At 38.8% G+C, this 22,587-nt stretch overlaps 1 protein-coding gene across 1 annotated transcript in view; it reads left to right on the forward strand.

Annotated features, from left to right (window-relative positions):
* The first annotated feature begins 4,957 nt into the window (after positions 1-4,957).
* Positions 4,958-22,587, forward strand: part of CSTF3 (cleavage stimulation factor subunit 3) — a 71,266-nt gene continuing 53,636 nt past the window's right edge. The window contains exons 1-3 of the mRNA XM_054585947.1: positions 4,958-5,148; positions 19,751-19,852; positions 19,973-20,068. Of these exons, the coding sequence (XP_054441922.1) occupies positions 5,122-5,148; positions 19,751-19,852; positions 19,973-20,068 (225 nt within the window). The 5' untranslated portion in view covers positions 4,958-5,121. The remainder of the gene's footprint in view (positions 5,149-19,750; positions 19,853-19,972; positions 20,069-22,587) is intronic.

Consider the following 22,587-nt stretch of genomic DNA (forward strand, 5'->3'; position numbering starts at 1 on the left):
CGGGGTCGGCTGCCCAGGGTCGGGAAGCAGGCAATGATCTCTTTTCTGTCCATGCTTAGGGATCTCCTGCCTTGGGAGATCAGGAACCCGAGGTACTTGACCTCCTGCTGGCAAATCTGTGCTTTCTTCCATGAGACCCAGTATCCTTGCTGAGCTAACAGCCCCAGGAGTGTTCTTGTCCCCTCTAGACATTGGCTCTGGTTAGGGGCAGCTAGGAGGAGGTCATCTATGTACTGGAGAAGGGTGAGATCCCTTTCCCTTTCCGAGAAGGGTCACCGGTCCCAGGCCAGCACCTCACCGAATATTGTTGGGGAGTTCTTAAACCCTTGAGGCAGTCGGGTCCAGGTCAGTTGTGTTTTCACCACCGTGTGCGGGTCTTCCCACTCAAAGGCAAAGATGGGCTGGCTAACAGGAGCCACTGGGATGCAGAAGAAGGCGTCCTTCAAATCAAGGCACATAAACCAGGTGGCAGTTGGTGGGAGTTGACTTAGCAGGGTGTATGGACTGCTAAGGGTGTTTGGAACTACTGGGTGCAGAGTGACAACGGTTTCATTCACTGCTCTTAGGTCCTGTACTGGACGGTACCCTGCACCATCGGGCTTCTTGACTGGCAGGAGTGGTGTAGTCCATGCTGATTGACAGGGGACTAAGGTGCCCTCCTGTAAGTGCCTTTGGATAATTTCTGATATTCCTAGGCGGGACTCCTTTGAAATGGGGTACTGCCGCAGGCGACAAGGTCTAGCCCGGCTTGAGTTCAGTGACCACTGGGGCCTGATTTTGGGCGAGTCCAGGGGGATTGTCCTTGGCCCAGACCATGGGGAACTCCCGCGATAGTTTGTCCCAAGTTCCCCCCGGTTTGCAGCCTGGGCCAGCCAGCTCCTCCGAGTATAACCGGTACTCTTTCTCTCGTGGTAGGACGACCGCCAGGAAACTGGGGCCCCCTATTTGTAGTGAGGCCTCACCTGATGGCTGGAAGGATATCCGCGCCCCAGTTTTGGAGAGGAGGTCCAGAGTGGTGGGACAGGGCACTCTGGCAGGTACAAGAACTCGTGTTTAACTCGGTGGCCCCCTAGGTCTACTGTCCGAGCTTGACAGAAGCTCTTTGGGCTACTAGTTCGGCCGGTGTCCCCGACGATGGTGACTTCTCGTCCTGACAGTGGTGCCACCGGGACAGTGACTACCGAGTGTTCTGCCCCAGTGTCTACCATGAAGGAGAGGGTTTGGCCCCCAACAGTGGCTGTGACCATGGGCTCACGGGGGCTGAGATTCACGGAGCCCGGTCTTTCTCATTCTGAGACTAGGCCGGCCAGACTGAGGAGGGTGGGGGCCGACTTGGGAGGCAGGGGGCCAGCTCCCTTTTTCTTTCGGTTCGGGCATTCTCTTTTCCAGTGTCCTCTCTTTGCAGTAGGCACACTGGTCCCGCTCTACCTTCTGATGCCCTTTTCCTTTTTTGTCGCCCTTCTTAGGCTCTGCGGGGCATGGCCTAGGGCAGCTGCCAGCAGGGCCACTTTCCTTTCTAGCTTTTTCTGGGCTTCCCTTTCAGCTGCCTCTTCCCTATTATTGAATACCTTGTTAGCAATTTCCATAAGCTGGCTAGTGTTCATGCCAGCAAACCCCTCCAGCTTCTGGAGCTTTTTGCGGATGTCTGGGGCCGACTGCGAAACAAAGGCAGTGTTAATCATCCGCTGGTTCTCGGGGCTCTCAGGGTCAAATGGGGTGTATATGTGATATGCCTCGAAGAGCCTTTCGAGGAAGTCGCTGGGACATTAGTCTGGCTTCTGGGTTATGCTGGCTACCTTCGACATATTGGTTGGTTTTCAGGGCCCTGCTCTAATGCCCCGGAGGAGTGCCTCCCTGTACCTGTCGAGTGCTACTCTCCCTTGCTCCGTATTATGGTCCCAATCCGGCTGGGTCTCTGGGGCCGCCGTGTGGGCGTATTGGGCCAGGTCTAGGGTCCCAACAGGGGCAGTAGTCTCTAAATAGTTGTGGGCCTCTTGCATGATTCTCCTCCTCTCTTCAGTATTGAACAGGGTGAGGAGGAGTTGACGGCAATCGTACCAGGTAGGCCTGTGAGTCTGCATGATTGACTCCATTAAGTCGATGAGAGCCTGGGGTTTCTCCGAATAAGAGGGCGTATGGTGCTTCCAGTTCAGGAGGTCAGTTGTGGAGAACGGCTGATAGTAGAGGACTATCTGCCCAGGCTGGACCGTCCCGTCCAGGGTTACGTGGGGCGGTCCCCAGGTCTCCCTAAGGGGCAGTTGGAGGGGGTGTCGGTCCCGGAGACATGAGGCTATGGGCGACGGCTCCCTTGGTGGAGCCGTGGGCTCGGCCGGACGGGGGGAGACGGAGCTCAGTGGGGTGTCTAGTGATAGTGGCTGAGCTTCCTGTGGGCTCGCCAAGTACTGAGACGGGCTGAGGAGTGGGGGCTCCTTGTCAGGGTCGTTAAGAATAGGCGGCCGTCTGGTTCTGGCGACCAGGATCTGGGACCTATCTCCTGACTTATTTCCTGATCGCGAACAGCACCCCCGAAAGCCTTTTTGGCGTGTTCCGGTGATGCCCAGACGCCTGGGTGCTTGCTTAGCACACTGCTGCAGCCATTTTGGCATGTCCTGAGCCAGCTCTTGCCACCTGTCTATATAGACAAATTGGTCAGGGTGCCCTGGTCTCCCTGTTACTATTAAGTGGACTGCCCTGATAGTGGAGAGGTTGAGGGTTCCCTCGGGAGGCCAACCTACTCCAAACGTGAGCCATTCAGCAGAACAAAAAGTCTCTAATTGACCTGGTGTCATGCTAGGGTCTTGGCCACGGAACCGGTCAAAATTCCGGAGCATTCAATCTAAAATTGTCGACGGTCCGCCTCCCATGTTTTCCCACCCGACACGGTGCAGACAGACAAAGGTTTAGGGGTGGTCACACTCGCCCACCTGGCCTCTCCTCTTGCGAGGGACTTGGGTCCGTCTTAGCTAAGGCTGCCCGAGTAGAGTCCGGGTTGATCTCCCAGCCATTATGCCATATGACGGACCGAGGAACCGCAGGTTGGGGGTCACTCAGACTCCGTAGGCGGAAACCAGTGGAGTCACAAACACAATCACTCTTGCACTTTCACATTCACATTCAATCCAGAGGTTAATACGTCCCTCCCGAGTGGGGACACCCTATCCGTACCAGAGGTCAAGGGTCTGAGAGGTGATCAGTCTCTCCTTCCACCGTAAGGGTGGGTCAGGTCTTGGGCAGGTCCCCGGGGTACTTACCGAACCGGCGCCTGCTGGCTGGCTTGGTTCCGCTCCCCGAGCGCCCGGGTTGTGGAACGGTCCGAGGTTGGGGCCGAGGGAGTCTAGTTCCTCAGGACCCGAAATCATCGGGGCACGAGCTTTCCTCTGGCTTCCAGGCCCACCTGGCTGACCCCAGCCGTCTTCACCGGAGGCAAGCGGCCTGCTCGTGTGAGTCGTTTCCCGGTCAGGGAACCAAATGTTACAGGACACTAGACTCAGACACGGTTCAGGGAACGGAGTAAACCTTTATTCACGCGCGCAGGTTCAGAGGAGGCAGTCTCCAAATTCTGAGCCCCGAACTGGGGTTAGGCCGGGGTTTATAAGCCTCAGCGTTGGACGGGAAAAGGATCGGAAGTCCCGGGCTGGGAGGGGGCGCGGAAGTAGATTGTAAAGGTCAGGCCTTTGCCTGAGGGCTTATTGCAGCTGGCGGCGGTTCCTGGGCTAAGCAAATTTACAGAAGCGAGAGCAGAGCTGGTTAATAGCATCGGGCTTTCTGGTTTTTGGTTTTTCTTCCCCCCATAGTTACTATATATAATATATACTGTACATCCTATTTAATGTACACAATTTTTATATTTTGCTTTTTCACCTAACAATATCATGGATGTCTTTCTGTTTTTGCTGGCTGCATGACATTCCATTGTAGAGACACCATGGATTATATTTACCTAGTATTCTGTTGTTGGATGGTGCAATATACATCTGTTAACATAAATCTTTTGCTCATGTGTCTGATTATTTGGAAAGGTTAAAATTCAGGCTGTGCAAAGGGCTGAGGCAGAAATGTGGGCAGAGGCAGGATAGGAGTATATGGATGGAAAAGCTGAATAGTTTACTTTGTCTGGAGTTAGGCCAATATGGACAAGGAGGTTGTAAGGAGACATCTTATGACGATCATTGAACGGAATAAGTCTAAGAAAACTTGCTCTCACTTAATCTCAGACCATGCCAGATACTGTTCTGAGCACTTTTTCATGTATAACTTACTAAAATTGCAGGTACATTGCTATTCCTGTCTATAGGCAAGGAAACTGAGGCATGGAGAAATTAAATTGCACAATGTTACCTACCTAGTGAGAGATGAACTCAGGATTTAAAAGAATGTGGTCAGGTTCCACAGCATGAGAGCTATTAGACCCATTTTGCAGACGAGGAACCATGGTGAGATGCTGAGCATTATACCCGGGCCTTACCGACTTTAAAGCGTTAGACAGAATGGTGGATGCTGCCGGTATAAATTAACATGGGCCTGATCTGTCCCTCTCATCTCCAAGCGTAAAAAGCATTAGCTGCGACCATAGGAAACCTCGACAGACTGCTTACCGCCAAAATATAGAAGGCATTTAACATTTAGCATTGCTCCCTAAGATAGCCATTGTGCCTGAACTTAACTGATTGGCAGTCAGACTTCAAAATTGAAGAACCGGGATCCTCAGCTCAATAATTAAATTCCAAAAGCCGCGCGAGCATTCAAGCAACAGTTTCCCGCCACCTATCCGGTAGCAGCCAGTTTATCAACAGTCGCTCCAGAGCAAGGCCGTGACGTCATCACAGACTATGGACCCGCCTCCTAGTATCTCTGCTTCTGCGCGGCTGAGCAACCGGGGTGTCGCGATCTTAGCCCCGCCCACTGACCCGGAAGTTAATACAGAAGCCACACCTCTCTCCTCCACCGGTAGGGGCGCAGCCATTTTAATTCATAGCTGAGTGGGCGGTGGCGATTCCTGTTGCCTGTCTGGCTCCACCGGGCAGGGGGTAACTTTATCGGTTTGGGGGTGGGTTTTAGTTTAATTTTTCTTTTCTAGCTTCGCATCACGGGCCAGTTTGCGCGTTCTAATTATCTAAGACCATGTCAGGAGACGCGGCCACGGAGCAGGTGAGGAAGGAGAGTGGTGGGGCCTCGTGGCGACCTCTTCTCTTCACGTCTCTGTTCGGCCTGGTTCTCCGGCCATGTTCGCTTGAGGAAGGGATCAGGGGTCTGATAAACCCGGAGGACCGGGTACAGGAAAATTGTGGGAAGGGAAAGCAGAATCTGAGATTTAAAATTATTTTTTGGCTTCTGTTTAGGCGTTAATATGAACACATTTGATTTAGACAATAGCCGGGAAGCTGCTTCGTCCAGTTTATATTAATGGGACTATTCCTGTTGGATACCTCCGCTTGATACCATTTTGATGTTATGGTGGTTAGGAATTGATTGTTTAAACATGCACTCGCCCTTCTCCGATATATAGTGCCCAGAAATAGGTTACTAGCTTGAGAAATAATTTGAGATTAAACTAACCTGGGGAAATAGACTCTTGCCAGAGCGAATGAAGGAAACAGTCTGAGAGTAGCGCGTGGTTTTGCTGGGTTAAGAGGAATTTTGTGGCTTTCTCCCGCTTCCTTCCTTGTTCTGTTTACATTTCATTTTCGTCTTAATGCGAGACAGACATTGTAGAATCTGATCAGTCGGAAATAAGTCTGTTTCGGTCTCTGTAAATAAAAGCATCTGTTTTAATACTGGATATAAGTGACGTTTAAATATTTAAAATTTCACAATTTTAGATAAATGATTTGTTTCTTTAGAATTTTGTGGGATAGTGTTTACCTTTTAGTTTGAAAAATGAAACTGATATTTATAAAAGGTATTACTCAGTTTTTCTATTTAAGTTTTGGTATGTTTAGTAGTTTTTAAAATGGAGGCTAGATAGCCTGCAGTCTCAGTTTCCTGAAATTTCCCATTGCCATAGCAACGCAGAACACCTAGATTTTCGTTTTCCAAGTCCGCAGCTTATAACGTGGAGGTAGTTTAGGTAACTAAATTCATTATGTCGGGAAAATTGGGCTGTTTTGTTTTCTCGTCGACTGATTTCAGTCCTGAAATCTTGGCAGTGTTTACATTTTAGATAATGCCAAGAACGCAACGTTTTAAAATTAGTATACATGTACCTACCCTTTTTCTGGGTTCATTTTTTTGTGATCTGGAAGTTGAGGAGGAGTAATGTACAAAAGTTTCATTGAAAGTTTCCCAAATTCATTGTTAATTCTTAAGTTTATCTAAAATTGTAAAGATACTGAAGTGTTGCTGTGACCTTGAATATTTCAGAACTGTGGTTTTTAAATGGGAGAAGTGTTGGTGAAAATTTAGAGGAAAAAAAATCTCAGAAGTTTTATTGTGCAAAGTTTAGAAGAAAAAACGCTGAAAGTGCAGTTCTTATAATCAACAATTGTTAAACATTTTGCCGTATTTTATCTCCCATACATACATATTTGAAAGTAAGTGGACACACATTTAAGCATTCTCATTATTCAGCACCAGCCCCATATAATTCAGCATTAATGCCCTTATGTAACCATCATGCCATAGTCCCACCTAAGAAAATCAATGCCATACATAGCATTTCTAAAATCTAGTCCACATTCAAATTTTTGTCCCAAGAATATGATTCATAGGGTTTGAGCTTTTGTTTTTGTATCAGAATCTAATCTAGGTTTACATTACATTATTCAGTTGTATCTTTTGAGTAGTCCCCCGATATTTTATCTCCTAGGATATTATCTATTTGAAGACTACAGGACAGTTTTAGACTTACCATTTTCTGGGTTTATATGATTTTTGTATATACAGTATCATTTAACTTGTCCATTCAACTTTTGTATTTCCTGAAACCTAAACTGAGAGCTTTGATAGTATTTAGGTTATTTTTGGATAGACTGTCTTACAAAACATTATGTTAAAAGGTGCTTAATGCTAGGTTGTTCCACTGTTATTGATGTTTAAGTTTGATCATTTGGTGAGGGTGATAATGCTGTTTCTCTGTTCACTATAAAAGATTATTTCCCCCTTTAGTGAGTTATCTGTGGGTTTGTTTGGGTTTTTTTTAAGATTTAATTTATTTCTAGAGATGGGAAGGAGGGGAGAAAAAGAGGCAAAAAAACCCCATCTCTGTGAGAAAGTAACATTGATGGCGCTGCCTTTTGCACATCCCTAACTGGGGACCTGGCTCACAACCCAGGCATGTACAGTGACTGGGAATCGAACCGGTGACCTTTTGGTTTGCAGGCCAGTACTCAATCCACTGAGCCACAATCAGCCAGGACTATCTCTGGGTTGATGCTGTGTTCAGTAACCTTTTGCCTAGTTATTTATCAATTGATAATCTTTCAAATAAATCAGTTATTATGTTGAAGGTCGCAAGTGGTGGTTTTTAAAAAAATTCTAATATTCTGTGTCTGCCTCCTGGCTCCTGGTTTTCTGTAAAGTTTCCTTTTTTTCCTTTTTCCTTTCAAAGACTGAGTATCACTGTAGATTTGTAGGTTTCTCTTAGTATGTTAAAATCATTTATAGCCATTTTTCCTTTGGATGCTCACCTTGTCCCAACTTTTATGGTGGCTCCTATATCTTTTTTTCTGTCAATCTAAAAAGCATTTATTGACATCTGATTACCAATAAGGGGTAATCTTCATATAGTCCTTTAACTTTTTAATGATACGTCTCAAACATTCAAAAAAAGAAAGAATGGTACAATGTATAGTGTTCCCATCATAGAGCTTCAACTCATGGCAAATCTTGTTTTCTCCATACTTTAACTGTTCTTCCCATTCCCGTTACTTTAAAGCAAATCCCAGATATTGTATTACTCAACTTTAACTGAAATGGTAGTTAAAAGATACCTTAAAGACTGACATCATTAAAATTATGAAATCAACCAGTTTACTTTTATGTACAAGATAACAGTCTATGAAAATTTAGAGGAAGAGAGGAGCACATGAAATGATAGAAAAGAAAAACTAAATAAAAACGAATAATTAAAAAAAAATCAAAACCACTCTGAATCATGGATTTGCTTTGGAAAGATGCCAAAGGATGGGATCAACAAGAATCCTGCAAGATACAAAGTGTAGGTTTCTTTTAGCATTGAAAGTTAAAAAAATATTTGCTGAATAAACCCAATAATATTTTTAATTTGTGACTCAAAAATATGGATGGTCATTTCTAGTCACTGACTCTCTGGATTTGTACCCTTCGAATGAGGGAAATGATTGCAGATAACAAAAATCACTGCCAAAGTTTTTTTAAAATTAAAAAAAAATTTTTACTGAATTTTAGAAAGAGAAACATTGATTTGTTGTTTCACCTATTTATGCATTCGTTGGTTAATTCTTGTATGTACCCAGACTGGGGATGGAACCTGCAACTATAGCATATCATGAGAGGATGCTGTAACCACCTGAACTACCTGGTTAGGGCCTGTTGTAAATTTTGTAAAATTTTTACTTTTTTTTAAACTGTATTTTTTTGCTTATGTTATTACAGATGTCCCAATTTTTCCCCTTTTTGCCCCCCTCCCATCACCACCCACTCTCTTAGGCAATCCCCACACCATTGTTCATGTCTACAGGTCATGTGTGTAAGTTCTTTGGCTACTGCATTTCCTATACTGTGTTTTACACCTCCATGGCTGTTCTGTGATTACCAGTTTGTACTTCTTAATCCCCTCACCTCTTCATCCATTCCCTCAATACCCCCTCCCATCTGGCAGTCATCAAAATGCTTTCCATATCCATGATTCTGTCTCTGTTCTTGTCTGCTTTATTTGTTTTTTTAGAAATTTTTTTGCTCTTGTAAGGAAGTTCCATTGTGCATTTCTAGAGCTATTTAAATTTCTTCGCAGTGTTTGTGGGTGTTCTTTTGGAGCTTCATGTTTACTGTTTCACTAGTTTAGTAGTGACAAAAAGTGTGCACATACAGGTTTCCCTCCTAGCCCCATGCCCCCAAAAAAATCTGGTTCCTGTGTGGAATTATGGCTGTATTTTTATCTTGTAGATGTTTTAACTACTGGACTCAGCTTTTGATCACATTCTTTCTTAGCTTCCGTTTACCTTGTGTGCTACTCCCTACAGCATTTAGTAGACTAGAGTTCTGCTGCTGGGTTTGAGCTTGGGTTGAAGGTGTTACCTTGTTTATTTATTGTTGCCTCTTAAAAACCTTGGAAATGCTGTTTCATACTTAAAGGTGTTCAGTAAAGGAATGGATGAATTTAGACCAACCCTATATGGGATATGTTACAAATTCTCAAATAACTGAACCTTTTGAGAAAACAAGTGCATAAAAAATTAATACAAAATAAAATAATTGGCATAAGAGTTGGATGATTTCTAAAGTTTGGTTGCGTAAGAGAAGGCAGAGAAGTGGGTTGGGCCAAATCAATTCATAAGAACCTTTAATTCCCTAAAATGCTTCTACATTCTTCTTTCAGAAATAAGGCTTCACTTTTTAAACAGTCTATAGCCTATTCCAAAAATTAGGAAAGGCTAAAATAGAAACAAAATTATTCTCACTTTGGGAAAATGTCAAGACTTAAAGAAGCACAAATAAATTGCCATTAGTTCTTGAGGGGATTTCAGGGCCATAAATCAGTGTTTTGCTTTTGGTGAAAAATAAGTTTGCAAAAATACAGAAAGTATGAAAAATATGTGTAGTTATATATTACTTAATGAGGAAATAAAGATGAAACACCCACAATATTGCAACTTGAAGCCTGGTTTATTTTGTTGGGTAATTATTAGTACTTATTAGCACTAATAAGTACTAGTAAGAGGAGTTCTAAGCAATTTTAAAACCAAAGTGGATGTTTGTGGCTGTGAGGAAGAGAGATGGAAAGGGCCAGACATTCATGTTAGAAGATGCTTTCTTTGGGCTCAATTATTTTTATGTTCTTAAGAAGAAAATATTTATGAAATAGCCTTTCCTACTTTTCCCCCTCCTGTTTCGAAAATATTTAGTATAACAGTTTTGGGCAGGCAGATTTGATTTGGTCTTTATTGTTAATGTTTTTTAAGAAAACTGGACTATACAGAATATTTGAGAATGATTTTTTTCTAAGAGAGATTGATCTGTGTTTACAGAACTATTGGTTTTCCTTAGAAGTGCAGCAGAAAACTACTGTTAGGAGAGATTGCATTCTTTCAGCATTAGAGTTATAGGAGTTTCAGGGAATACAGGAGTTGACATCCTGGATAGACCTTCTGGGACAGCAAAATCTATATTCAGATGTTTGTACCTATTAGTGGACAGTTGTCAAGACCAATTCATAGTTTTAAGCTCTTCTGCCGTTGTCCCTAAATTTATTTCACTTTAGACAAGACCCAGCTGTGAATTTTAGTCTTTGTTTTGCTGTACAGTTGGTAACGATGTGAGAATTGATCTTAAAAGGGATTTGAGTTGGGCAAATATTTAAAGTATTTTTGAATTAATGGATATTTTATAATCAGTAAATATTGAATAAAGCCAGAATAGGAAAACTGTGTCCCAGTTTTTCTGATGTTTCACTTGGTTTATCTAGTGAATTAGTAGTTTGGCTGCTCTTGGTCTAAAGAAGCCACATTTTTTTAAATTCTAAAAGATTAAGATTTTTATTTGTAGATTGTAGCTATTTGTTTCCTGGGGGTGAACAAGTAAATTTAATAAGCAAATATAATGAGTATAATTATTTGGTCCAATAACCTTTAGCCTATTTTTCCCCCTAAGTTTTGGAATTGTTTACATGTTTAGTAGATTTTAGTTTTTGGAAGCGTTGAAGGGATTATATGCCAGATACATATTCTGATTCATAACAGACGAGAGTAAAGGAATACCGAACTGAGCTGGCATCAAGTCCTAATGTCACTAGTCACATAAAGTGCTTTATTCTCTGCATAAATTGGCTCAGCTAGAACTGTGCTTGAACATGCTCTTGCAGAGTGCTACCTTGGTCTACTTTTAATTTTGAAAAACAGTTACCTATCAGGAGAGACTTCAAATGTATTGTATACCATATACAGTTTTCTCAATGGGTTAGCAAAAAAGAAATTAGAATGACTTAGGCCTGATGCCACTTTATTTATTTATTTAGGAAACCGCATTTGGAAAAGATTTGTTAACAGAACAGACAGATAGATTACGTAGTGGTTCTCAACATTGAGTCCATAGTCCATTGCATCATAATCACTTGGCTGCTTATACACACCTAAAAAAAAAAAAAAATAGGTGTCTACACCCTTTTGAGACATCCTATTAACAGATTCCATGAGGCAGGGTCGTAATATTCATTTGAAATGGGCACCACAGGTGATTTTTATGTAAATAAGCGCTTGCAAACAATGTATTTTGCAGTTCATAATGCACTCCTGTGTATAATGCACACCCACAGTTTTGTGCGCATTATACATGGTATAGACCATGGTATGTAATCATCATGCCCATGTATAATGTTCATCCTTATTTTTTCCTCAAAAATTTGGGGAAAAAGGTGTGCATAATGGCATAATACAGTAAGTTTGGGTCAAACTTGTACTGACCTGTATTTCAACTTAATTTTTGTATGACCTCTAGCATAACACCCTTCCCATTTACCACAAAAATAGACAACTAGAGAAAGGACTACCTTTCTCTCTGTCCAAGTTTTACTTCCCTAGTGGGAATGGGAAGAAAAAATTAGATTATTCTTTTTATCATGAATTTTCTAGTTTGTCACTTCGCTCCCTCCCCCAATTAACAACTTCCTAATATAAGTGAGCTGCCATATAGAAAACGGTTTGCAGTTTCAGTAAAGCTTGACTCATAGTTTTCCAGGGTCTACATGACACATTCCACAGTTACATGAAAAGGCTATTAAAAATGCTTTTCCTTTTCCAGATTCATAACTATTGTTGTAGTCCTATCTTCCAAAACAATATATTGTAGTAAGTTGAAAGCAGAAGCAGATAATGTCTTCAGTTCAGCCAGACAATAAGGAATCACCCAAATGTAAAACAATGCTAGTATTTTCACTATTGGGAGGGGGATATTTTTAAATAAGTTCCTTTTAAAATGAATTAAATTTTTATTTTAGTTTTTACATAATTTTGACAGAAATAACCCACATTTTTTGAAAATCCCTTTGTTTTCTCGGTCTTTAAGGGTGCAAAATCATTCTTTACAAAAAGTTAAGAGAACTGTTGAGATTTCATTGGCCCTGTGAGGCCAGTGCCTTAAGTTCAGTTTCTCTGAATTAACTTCACATAACAAACAAAAGCTTAGGCATGGAAAATGGAAAGACAACCCATGAAGTAGGATAAATTTTTAAATAAATTATGTATCTGATCTGATAACATAACGGACATACAATTCAGTAATTCAGATAACCCAAGTAAAAATGGGCAAAAAAAAAAAATAGCCATTTCTTCAAAGATAAACAAGTGGCCAATGAGAAAATGCTGAACTGTATTAGCGATCAGGGAGGTAAAGATCAAAACCACAATAAGATACCATTTCACACCCACAAGGATGGTTATAATCATAAAAAGACAGTTATGCCCTGGCTGAATTGCTCATTGGAGTGTCATTCTGTACCCCAACAGGTTGCATGTTCAGTCCTTAGTCCAGGGTTTATGGCGACAATCCATGTTTCTCCTTTGTTTCCTCCCTTCCCACCGGCACGCACCTCTCTCGCTCTCACACTCCCCCTTGCCCTCCACCCCCTCCCTCCTCTCTTCCTCTCTAAAATCAGTGAGCATATCCTTCTGAGGATTTTTTAAACATAATAACTAGTGTTGGTGAGTAGGTGGAGAAATTGGAATCCTCATAACACCGCTGATGGGAATGTAAAATGGTTCAGTCAGTTTGGAAAACAATCTGACAGTTCTTCAAAATGTAAAACAATTACCAATACAACTTAGCAATTTCACTTGTAGGTGTATATATATACCTAAGGGACAAAAAAAAAAAACAAAAAAACAACAGAAGATGAACACCTAAAAACTGAAACAATCCAATGTCCATTAACTGATGAATAAATAAAATGTGAGATATCCCATACAATGAAATATTCTTGGTAATAGAAAGGAAAGTACTAATACATGATCAAACATGAACCTTGAAAACATGCAAAGTGAAAGACAGAAGAACACATGTTGTGTATCATTTGAAACCATGAAATGCCTGCACATCTATGGAGACAAAAGTAAATTTGGTGTTTGCCCAGGGCTAGGGAATTGGGAATTGAGAATGGCTGTTAATGAGAGCGGGTTTCTTTAGGGGGTGATAAAATGTTTTAAAATTCAGTGATGGTTACACACCTGAATATACTAAAAACCATTGAATTGTATACTTAAATGGGTGAATTGTACAGTATGTGATTGTTTCAATATAGCCATAATTAAGAAATTTTAAAAGGTCAAACATCCAACGGGTTTACCCACCCTCCATACTGTTAGCTTAGTCGTGCATGTTATTAACAGAAAGTACTAAAGTAGTTCATATCTTAGCAGTACACTGCTAGGAAAATAATTCATAGAACAGGTGCTAAAGAGTTCCTCAGTCCTATATTCTCCTTATAAAAAACATTTTCAAATTCATAATTTTTTCCTGATTTTTGTAACCATTTGAAATTGTATATGTTGATGTTTACCTCTATACTCCATAAGTTGTATTATTTTTCTGGTTTTTAAAATTGTATAAATCAAATAAGTTCCTAAAGTCCTACCAATACCTACATTGGTAATGTGCATACCTTGGAAACCAGTGCAGATTTTGTTCTGCTCATTTGATTTGTGGCCCCATCTTACTCCCTATTAACATCTAAAGAATGATAATGAACCCTGGCCAGGTAGGTCAGTTGGTTAGAGCATTGTCCAGGGTTTGTTTCCCGTCAGGACACATAGAAGAAATCAGTGAATGCGTAAATAAGTGGAACAAGTGATACCTCTCTAAATAAAAATAAATAAATAAATAAATCTAAAAACCAGTGAAATGAGAACAGTAGTTGTTCCCCCCACACTACACCCATACAAATAACAGTTTTGCATTTGTAAGAGTTGTAAGGGCAAATATTTACAGTTGCATAAGGTTGATTTACAGTACTTTTAGTTTTGAAAAATCTTCATGAAAGACATTTTATGGTTTGAAAAAATGTAAGCAGGAACAAAAAAGTCTGCTCTGTGTTCTTTACAATTTTCTGTTAAGATCCTATATGGTCCTGATGTGATGTATACTGCGAGGTGTTTTTTTCCCCCTACAATTACGTTCTCATGTTTCAGTTGCCAGATAAGGGCACTTCATATAAACGCCCTATTTTAGAAATTTAATGAAGTACCTCCTAAAACCTTTGTAATGCAGAAATACTCTTATTTCAGATCTTACTGTCAGATAATACTTTGTGAACTGAGAATGGTTTTTACCATGGCTTCAGGAAATCCTGTGCTTCAGAAAACTCTATGGTATCAAATCAAATAATAGAAGGAACAGAAAAAATAATACGTTAAGAAAAAGTAAAGATCTCTCATTCTCATGACAGATTTCAGGACAGGTACAGGGCAGAGATTTAATTTACCACAGATTTCCTTAAGAAAGAAAAACTAAAGAACAATGTAATTCATAAAGACCTAAAGAGGAAAGGAAAAAAGCAGCTTCTCAAAAGAGTACTCTCAAAGAAAGGACACTGAATCCTTAGAAATCTATTAGGACTGCTTCTGTTTGGCCACCTCTAATTATTAACACTTTAGAAATTTTATTTATTTTTAGAGGGGAAAGAAGTGAGAAAAAGAGGAAGAGAAACATCAGTGTGTGGTTGCCTCTCACATGCCCACTAACTGGGGACCTGGCCCTCAACCTTTAGGTTCGCATGCCGGTGGTGCTCAATCCACTGAGCAGCACCAGCCAGGGCTAAATATTAACACTTCAAAGTGACACGTTGTTGACTTGACTTTGGGAGATGAACACACAACACAATATGCAGGTGATGTATTTAAGAATTGTATACCTGAAATGCATATAATTGTATTAACCAATATCACCCCAGTAAATTCAATAAAAATAAAATAGGCCTTGGCTGTGTAGGTCTGTTAGAGCATTACCCCCATATGCCAATGTTGCGGGTTCCATCCCCAGTCAGGGCACATGCAAGAATCAACCAATGTATGCATAAATAAGTGGAACAACAAAGGGCTTCTCTCTCTCAAAATTTAAAAAAAGACAACAAGAAAGCATGATAATGGGATTATAATTCATTCCAAAGGCAAAAGCTAGATTTCAATAGGTTTTCTTGCAGTAATAAGTTTTGGGACATGTAAGCATGGTACAGCTGTTCTTTTGCTATAGTAAGGAAGAGTTCTGAACTAATTCCATTATAAATAGGCACTGGAAACTTGCCTGAAGTTTTCTTAAAGTGACCTGCACCTCTGATCTGTCATCCAATTCAGGAAATAATAATAATACAACTCTATTTCTTAAGGAAGTGCAGGCTCCTTGTGGATACTAGGAGGACCGATTGGTTTTTAATTTTCCTTTGCCCTGTAGTAATATGGTAACCTGACCAGAAAAACAAGGATGTTGTTTTGTTACCTACCCACCTGGTTCGTCATACCTGTGAGAACAAATGACTTTATTGTGAGAATTAAATGTGTCCATAATGACTATACTATACTCTTGGTCATTTTGATTAGCTTCCATTGTTAATGCCCTTGATTGAGAATTGTCTGTATAGATAACCTGATGAGCATTTAACATCTTTGGCCAAAGGGAAATATTTAGGGATGTAACATTCTGAAGAGCTGAGCCGTAGTTCTGTTAGCTTCTAACCGGGCTTTGGGCAGTTTCATGTAATTTAGTTGTATTTCTTATTATGAAATGGGGTTATAATTAATTACTTAACAAGTGATGATTAATGCCTGACAAGTGTTTTTTACATCTGATCTCCAGCATCCTTTGCATGTGTCCTTAGATCCATAGTAACCCCTTCCACGAGCTATCTAGATAGAATTTCAGGGGTTCCATGAACTTCAGTGGGGAAAATAAAACTTTATTTTCACAGACCTCTTAACTCAAATTGAGCCTCTTCTTTAATCATAAATATAGGCTAGAAACCATACTAGCAGTGTTAGCAACAGCTGTGATTGGAACATAAATATTCAACATACTGTTGCACTCATCACTAGATTCGCCACTGGATCTTGTTATTTAATGTGTTAAGTATCTTACTTATAAAACTTTGTTTTAAAAATATTTCAATAAAGTTGGTTTCCTTTGAAGTCCCCCATAGTTTGTGATTTTAAGAACATTATTCTGAGAAAGGATCTACAGGGTTCATGTAGAGCTTCACTGTAAGGTTCTGTGGCACCAAGAAAGGTTAGGAAGCTCAGGAAAGCCATGGTTTTCAACTGAGGCTGTACATGAGAACAACCTGGAGAGGTTTTTTTTTTTGTTTAAATAGTGATGTTCCATTCCCATTCCTAGGGATTCTGATTTAATTGATCAATGGAAGGGCTTGCACATGTTTAAATCCAGTTTTCCCCAGTTGATTCCAATCTGCTCCCAGCGTTGAGAATCACTAGAGTAAAGGCTTGCTTTATTTTAGTAAGGAGACATTTATACTTATTGCTGCAATCAAATATGCTGATAAAATAGTAGGTGCAACCTTCTGAATTTTCTCTATTCTTTTACAGGTTGTGGTATACATTTTCCAGTTTGGTAGGTTAATTTTCAGCCAGTGGATCTTGAGCAGTTTGCTCTCCCATTAGGCTCCTTGGAAACACTCATTGTTAACTTTGATTGACTAAGGCATCTTAAGTGTAGATTAGGTGTTTTTTAGTTCCTGATTTAAACATCTTGTGTCGAATTAACTTATCATTAGTATTTATAGTTGGTATCTTACAAATTAAGATTTTAGTTTATTTAGTTTATTTACAAATAAAGATTTTATTTATTTTTAGAGAGGGGGACAGGAGAGAAGAACAGGGAGAGAAACATCACTGTGCAAGAGAAATGTTGATCAATTGCCTCTCAGCCCAACCAGGGACCTGGGCCGTGACCCAGGCATGTGCCCTGATAGGAATGGAGGACCACGCTCAACCCACTGAGCCATACCAGTCAGGGCTATTTAAAATATTTTTAAAGGTTTTTCAATAAGCAAAACCTTCTAAAAGAAGTCTAGCACATACTAGGCACTGAGCAGGTATCTCTCGGGTGAATAGTAAAAATTCAGACACCAGAAGAATATACAGTATGAGAGAGAGAGAGAGAGAGTGTCCCCACAGCCTACCCTCACTTTTTAAAACCCATGTTGCTAACTTGTTCTTTTTACTGAGACTACAAATTTTATAATAATACTTAATAAGTTTTTTATACATGATTGTTTAAGTTATTTCTAGTGTTATGCAGTAATAAGTGGCCTTAGTAGCTAACTATTCTTTAGTATACATGCGCAGAAGGATACTTTGCCAGAAGTGGAATTCAGGGTCAGATTCATATTAAATTTTGATCAGTATTACTGTTTGCCCCTGCCAACAATGTGAGAATATTTATACATGCATACAGTGCAATGTTAATTATAAAACACTTTTGATCTCTGTTTTATGGATTACATTTGTATTTCTGTTGACTGTTTAAAATTCATTTTTACTTTTTTCTAGGAACTGTTGGAATACTTCGGGTTTTTTTGTTTTGTTTTTGATTGCTGGTTTTTTATTGACTGTACTGTTATTTATTAATAAATTTTAGTACTTTGCCTGTGTGTTATTTTTTAAGTTTGTCTTTTGACTTTATGATTTTTTGACACAAATTTAAACTTCATGAATTAAGTTCTCTTCTATCAAAGGCTTCTGAAGAGCCTTTTCCATGCAGAGCTAAATTTCAGTGTGTTTTTCTCGTTTCTTGTGTTTTTGTTTTTAATGCTTAAGTCTTTGAGCTACCTGATTTTTATTCTGGTAGAAAGGGTAAAATAGAAATTCAACTTGTATTTTGACAAAATTGACTTTGCAGTTATTCTTTTTTTAATTGACTTTATTGGAGTGACATTGGTTAATAAAATTACATAGGTTTCATTGTCTGTATATTGTATTGTGTGTTTACCACCCCAGTCAGGTCTCCTTCCATCACCATTTATCCTCCCTTTCTCCTTTTCTACTGGCATTGAGGTTATTCTAACAGATGGTGATAGTTATATTCTAACATCATTCTTTGAATAGTCCACCATTCTTATTTGAAATACCATCTTTATTATTCATTAATTTTCCATAAATTAATTCTCTTTCTAAATCAGCCTAACTGGTTTGTAACCATTACGAAACTGTTTTACTATGCTGTTTTAAGTTCTAAGATGTGGGTGGGGCCAGTAGTCCTTCATTAAACTATTCCCTCTTGAATTCTATTAATGTGTAGCATCCTGTTACAGATTTTCAGAAGTCATGCAAAAGGCAACATGAAATTTTTTATAAATTAACATTTATTTGACTTTCTGTGTATTTGTTTTTGTGGTATACAGTAGTATTACCAACAGTAGTATGTGTTCATGCATCAGGTGCCAGCTATTATTAAAATTGCATTTCTAGGCCTGACCAGCGTGGCCTGGTTGGTTGGGCAATTGTCCCGCAAAACAGAAGGTCTCCGGTTTGATTCCTGGGTAGGGTACATGCCTGGGTTGCGGTTCTGTCTCTGGTAGGGGTGTGTGCAAGAGGAAACTGATCAGTGTTTCTCTCGCACATCGATATTTCTCTTCCTTTCTTTCTCCCTCTCTTCCCCTCTAAGAATAAATAAAACCTTTTTTCTGTAATAAAAATAAAACTACCTTATTAAAAGGTTTAGAAAATACTAAAAGATAGAAAGTGGGGAAGGGAATCACATACTTCCATCATCTATCACCCACATGACCACTAAAGAGTTTTAGTATAATCTTTTAAATCTCTTTTATTGCAGATTTATAGTTTTCATTTTGATGTATATAAGATTTATGAGTCGTGTTTTTTAAAGTTTTACATCAAAATAAAATTTTCATGTCATTTCATGCTTTCTCTTTATGGCTCAAGATGAATGTATTCTAACAGTGTTCCTCAATGTTGGTCCTGGGACCCTGTGGGTTCTGAAGACTTTTAGAGAACCTGTGAGTTTAAATTGTTTTAATAAATTTAAGGCATTATTTGCCTTTTTTCATTCTTAACCTCCTATGAATATACAAATCTAGCTGCATTTATAAAAGTTGGACATTAAACATTTATAAATATGTAAAACAAATATTTTCACTGAATTTTAATAGTTTTTCATTAAAATGTTATTCATGCTAATAAGTACATAGTTTGAATGTGAATGAATATTTAACATTTTTCTCAGTTTCAACTTTAACATGGTAAATATTGAAATAGGCCACATAAACAAAAGTGTTTTGGCATAATCACTAATTTTTCAGAATAGTAAAAAAGGGTCCCAAGACCACAAGATTTGAGAACTGCTGTTTTGTAATATTTAATGTAAAAGATGGGTTTATTTACATTTTAAATGTCTTTTAAAAGTATGTGATTACGTGATTTTGCTTTTATCCAGTTGACTTAACATATAGATTACTGAAAATGCAGGCCTGTTTTATAAGAGGACATTTTTGTGCCTTGTGTTGTGATATTGTATCCAAGGACTGATAACCATGCTTCAATTAAATTAGGCATGAGATTTTTAAACCAATAACTTCAGTTTGTTACTTTTCTCTCCCCAGGCAGCTGAGTATGTCCCAGAGAAGGTGAAGAAAGCCGAAAAGAAATTAGAAGAGAATCCATATGACCTTGACGCTTGGAGCATTCTCATTCGAGAGGCACAGGTTTAGTGATAATAGGATTACATTTCCTTCTCTATGGGTCCAATCACACTACTTGGTTCTGCAGTAAATATTCTCATAATCCTAACATTGTAAATGCTGTTTATTGGTTTTCAATTTTAGAATCAACCTATAGACAAAGCACGGAAGACTTATGAACGCCTTGTTGCCCAGTTCCCCAGTTCTGGCAGATTCTGGAAACTGTACATTGAAGCAGAGGTTAATATTTTTTTTTTATTTTCCTTATATAGCATCTGATGGGAATTGTAGCATACACTATAGTGGCAAAAAGAAGTTAGGAACATAGATAGCACAACTCAGACAAGGAGGATTTAAAATGTCTCTTGCCTTTATTTTGTAAAATAGGTATAAAGGAGTAATTAAAATGAATTTTTGAAATTTGGGTCTTTACAAGCTGATGATTGTTGCATTTTGCAGTTGCAACAACATTAAAACAGTTTCAATGGTATTGGAGTGCTTTAGCCTTTTATTTACTTGTCATGTGTCAATTTATTGCCTCCTGTGTCATTTATTTAGAACTCATTTTTCTTGTTATTCCTGCTTACAAAAATATGAACTACTGGTATAATAAGCAAATACAGAAATGTTAATTTAGTTTCATAGGCTATTTTGAATGTCTCTGGTGAATGAAACATTTAGATGAAAAGTTATTTCAGATTTTAATTTTGTGAAAATACATGGTTTGTCAATAAATGTGAGCACTTCAATAATTTAAATTTTTTTTCTGTAGGAAAAAGTTTACATTAAACAGTAATGAGCTAATGTGACTTATGTAATCATAATTTACACCATGATACTTTTTAAAAATTGTTTTCTGTCTTGATATTTGAGGTCAGGCATGTTTATTTTAAAGAGTAAGAACCCCATTCTTAATTATGATTAGAAGATAATGTTCATTTTTGAAGACTGGAATGACCAGTCAAGATGATAATAAAGCATTAATGTGTTGATAACAATTGGCACAAAATAATCATTTTTCAGGTTATAAATTAATGGAATGGAAGGGGTGAGATAGGAATAATTGATACCCACATTAAGCTGAAAATGATATCCATTTCTTTTTGTAACAACTATACTTATGAAGTATTCTTATTTTGAACATTACTTTTGTAATATAAATTCCCAACATAATCAAGTACACTGCAGCCTCATCATATTTTCCACAATAGCTGAAATTTGATAATACATAGGTCTGTTTTGGACCTTTTCAAAGGGTGTTAGTCATCAGCGATACTGAACAGACTTCAGCACAACACAGTGTTGTTACCTGTGATTTGTGCCTCAGAGTGGACTCAACCAACAGCAACTTTAAGTGGAGGCTACAGTGTACTCATTGTATTTGTGGTGTGGTTTGTACTGTATTACTTTGGGAGGGGAGAATTACTGGACAGTAGCAGGAACATTGTGTGTGTGTTAAATATTTTCGTATGTGGTTGTATATGTGGTGTGTGTGTTTGTATGTTTGTTGTGTGAGAGAGGGGTACCTTATGTGGAGTCTGGTTGTGGTTTTGGCCCAGGACCATATCCTTATGGTTTTGTCACTTATCCTTTGGGACTATTTCTTTCCTTAATATATTTAATCGTCAGAGTAGACTGGCATGAAATTGACCAGGTAAGTGAATAGTCTGTCTGAAGTATGCTGAAGCCAGTGCTGCTTTATAATACTCATTAACGCGAGGAACCTGAATCACCTGTACTTGGTCTGCATTCCAGTTTGACTTTACAAACACAGCTTATATGCAAACTCATCAGAAACGAATGTCACTGGCATATGATAGTTTTTATATAATGTAGTAGTACTTTCTGAGTTTCAGAAATTTCTTTCAGTTTCTCAAATATTCAGTTATTTAATGTTTTATTATAGCATAAGTTAAACTGAAAATGGCAATTAGATATTCCATTCCATAAGTATAAACACGAGTCTGTTTCCCCCATTTCCTAATTAAAAATATGACTGTATTTTACTAAGAATTACAAGGCAGGCCACATGTTATTCAAAGGGGCTGAAAGTTATTGAAGTTGTAGGAAACAACCTCGAAAGCTAGCCACTTTTGGAGTGGCTAGTAGTTGCCTGATTTATTTAGTTGGTAATGTTTGCAGTTATTTTATACACATACACACAAATAATGCATGCATGTATAAAACATCTTTTGAGAAAAAGTACTGAAGACTATATTGTGTACTTTATGAAATTTGTATTTCTGGTTTAGGAATTGAGATGTTAAATTGAATCTTGATTTCAAAAATGCGTATCCTGAGCTGTGTTTTTCTCTTTCCTGATTAACTTTATTTTTTAACTTTTACATTTTGTACTTTGTTTAGCCTATGAGAGGCTAAAATTTTTTTGATCATATCACCCAGTGTGGCCTTTAATATTTGTGGTGAAGGCACATAATCTATTCATAATACATTAAACTCTAAAGTAACAATAATAACGTTTTTACATCAAAGGTAGTGCTAACCATGATTGCTTAATATCCTGTATACACTCTCAAGAAAATAAAGTTTTGTTGATACATTTGTTGTAACTCAGTACTTCATGGTGGGAAAATTATGTTTCATTTATGTATGTTCAACTTAACCAACTTGTATGAGTCCAAATACATTTAGTTCTTCTGTAATAGAAAATACACACATCTTTCATAACAACAGATGATTTGCTTCCCCAGAGAAATTTGTTAATCCTACTTAAGTTCACAATGACATAAAAAGGGTTT

Source organism: Pteronotus mesoamericanus, unplaced genomic scaffold (assembly GCF_021234165.1).
Source record: "Pteronotus mesoamericanus isolate MK-2021 breed Mesoamerican mustached bat unplaced genomic scaffold, CSHL_Meso_final contig_90, whole genome shotgun sequence".
In the NCBI taxonomy this organism is placed as follows: Eukaryota; Metazoa; Chordata; class Mammalia; order Chiroptera; family Mormoopidae; genus Pteronotus; species Pteronotus mesoamericanus.